Source organism: the organism of the source record quoted next, unplaced genomic scaffold, assembly GCF_019419815.1.
Source record: "Pyrus x bretschneideri cultivar Hongxiangsu unplaced genomic scaffold, Pyrus_bretschneideri_v1 Contig91, whole genome shotgun sequence".
Lineage (NCBI taxonomy): Eukaryota > Viridiplantae > Streptophyta > Magnoliopsida > Rosales > Rosaceae > Pyrus > Pyrus x bretschneideri.
The window spans coordinates 1-2,542 of NW_025999833.1; the positions used below are offsets into that span (position 1 = coordinate 1).

At 38.8% G+C, this 2,542-nt stretch overlaps 1 protein-coding gene across 1 annotated transcript; it reads right to left on the minus strand.

The window, feature by feature from the left end:
- Positions 1-984: 984 nt before the first annotated feature.
- Positions 985-2,146, minus strand: LOC103935171 (putative protein TPRXL). Its single transcript, XM_009344926.3, has one exon. The coding sequence runs from the start codon at positions 2,063-2,065 to the stop codon at positions 1,193-1,195; it is 873 nt and encodes a 290-aa protein (XP_009343201.2). The 5' UTR covers positions 2,066-2,146; the 3' UTR covers positions 985-1,192.
- Between the last annotated feature and the right edge of the window lie 396 nt (positions 2,147-2,542).

A 2,542-nucleotide genomic window follows, 5' to 3' on the forward strand; every position in this document is an offset into this window, starting at 1 on the left:
ATAGGGACATTGGTGTGTAAAATTGAAAACCCAGTAACATATGGTATAGGAAATTCAAACGAATTTGTAAAGAATTTCTTTTATTGTTTTCTGTTGTTTTCCACTATAAAATGAAACTCCTTTATATCCACGGTTCATCACTTGGAACAATTACCAGTTTTTACATATATTGCCCAACTATCTAACAAACACCAGAACAACTTTTGGCTTAGAAATGTTCACCGTTGTCTTCATCCGAAACGAATCAATCAACTGTATACCATCACCTCCAATCATTGAGTACTTCAGCATGTACTTCAAATCTAGATCAATGCTAGATTAACCTTGCTGATCAAAATAATAAGTACCTTGCAGTTTTCTTTGAAGTATCTTATTAAAATTTTTTAAAAACTGCAAAAATTACTTAATTTCTTTAGCAATTGTAAAAATCGTTCTTCTTCTTTAACATTCTTATGTATTTGTACTTACAGCTTCTGTTTTTTCAAATCATAACAGAGAAGCATGCACATCATCACAAATAAAACAAAAAAGTTGTGAAGCGACGGTCAATAAAATTTTCAAGTACTAATTATTGTGTGTACAAGTACAATTGTAAATACTACACCTAATATGAATGGACATATGTTTTGTACGTTTTTTAAATTTACAGCAACGCGCGGGCATTATTACTAGTATTATTACTAAGCACAAAAGTATGCATAGACGGAGGTTCATTAACTTCATTTAAAATTGAAGCACACAACAAAGGTATGGACCTCCATAGCAATAGAGCCCAAAACGGAAAAAAAAACAAAACAAACCCCAGCAGCGTGTTTCCTCTGCCGCCGCGGGAGCAACAACCATCCACCACGAACCAGCTTCCCTGCAGACGCCGGAGATCCAACAAGGCAACGCCCCAGAAACGAAAAATCATTTCCTTGTTTGCAATGGGATATCTGGCTCACTATAAAATGATGCCAATCTACTCAATACACTATAATCCCAAATCACAAGCAGAGTGAATCCCATAAATTATTTGGAATTATAGGACTCTTACCATTCCGACAAATTGATGAAACAAAACATTATAACTTACCATTCGGTAATATACACCATATATCTTTCTATATACGAAATTAAGATTGAACTTACTCATACAAAGGAATCATACTAATTTTCTACGAAAATCCGAAATCCGAGAAATTACGTCACTCTAATCATCACTAAGTTCATCTTCAATGGCAGCTGCACTCATCCTTGCCGACGCCTGCCTAGCGCACTTGACAATCTTCTCAGCCTCTCTGCAAATCTTCTCCTCCTCCTTCATCGCCTTCTTCAGCTTCCTCGTCTGCTCTTTCTTCGAAAAACTGCCCAAATCCGATAAAAGCCCATCATCGTCGCTGAAATTCAGACCAGCCGCGAAGTCAATTGCCCCCTTTTCTTTACTCTTTGTGTGAGAAGCCCTCTTTGTCTTCGGGGAACACCACAAGCAACCCGATTTCCTCGGGGGCGAAGGGGAGTCCGTCAACGAATTAGAAGAATCCGGCGGAGAATGAAACGACCGAGATTTCGGTTTGGGCTTAGAACGCTGCTTCTTATCCGGGTTCTGTTTGGATGGCGAGAAAATTGCACTTTCCGGAGAGGAATTGGATGAATTTGAAGGAGATGAGACTGACCCATTTTTCAATTTCCCCTTTGAACCCCTTTTCCCACCTGGGTTGTATTTCGATTTCGCTACTGAAAATTCTGAGGGATCAGATTTGAGATTTGACCCCAATTTCTCATCTGGGTTCTGTTTGGAAGGCGAGAAAATGGCAGCATCAGAAACAAGGTCTGTCTTACCTTCAACCGAATTGCGCCGAGCTGAACCGGTGGTTAACGGTGGCGGGCGGGAGGCGGAGCTCTCGGGGAAGGATTTGAGTTTGCGGAAGCGGGATTCAAGTTCAGTGGGGAGGACAGAGTCGGTGAAGCCGGAGCAGTTGATGGCGGAAACTTGCTCGAGAACGCAGAGGTCTTGGGCTTGGGAGATGAGGTCGTCCACAGCTGATTCGTCGGTATCGGAGAGGTAGAAGGAGAAATCCGCCATTTTCAGATTGAGGCCGAGCTTTCTTGCTTACTGTCAGTCTGTCCCTGCCATAGACGGCTGAGAAAGCCAGGTCTAACGGCTATAAGTCGCGCTTTCCGCATTTGCTGGTTCAACTTTCAACGTGCGGGTCCCACTTCTGATTCAGCTCCAGCCAAAACCTAAGATTATCTTAGTCTCACAATATGTTAGCATTAATATGATTCAAATTCGCGTTTAACGATAATTAAATCTAACATTTGTTTTAATTAAATAGTTAAAACGTATATATATTGTGTTTTTTTAATTATTTTTTATTTATTTTGAACAACTTAAGAGACTATAGAAAATATTCAATTAGCATTTTAAGAGATTTTAATTATTTTTATAAATTTAGAGTTGTTCAATTAGAAATCTAAGTGATTATATAAAAGTCTAGGTTTATTCAATTAGAATTTTAAAAGAAGTTTATAACATTTTGAATGCATTCAATTATAAATT

Excerpts from the sequence above, each read along its gene's own strand:
- LOC103935171 (XM_009344926.3), bottom strand. The coding sequence starts at position 2,065 with ATGGCGGATTTCTCCTTCTACCTCTCCGATACCGACGAATCAGCTGTG.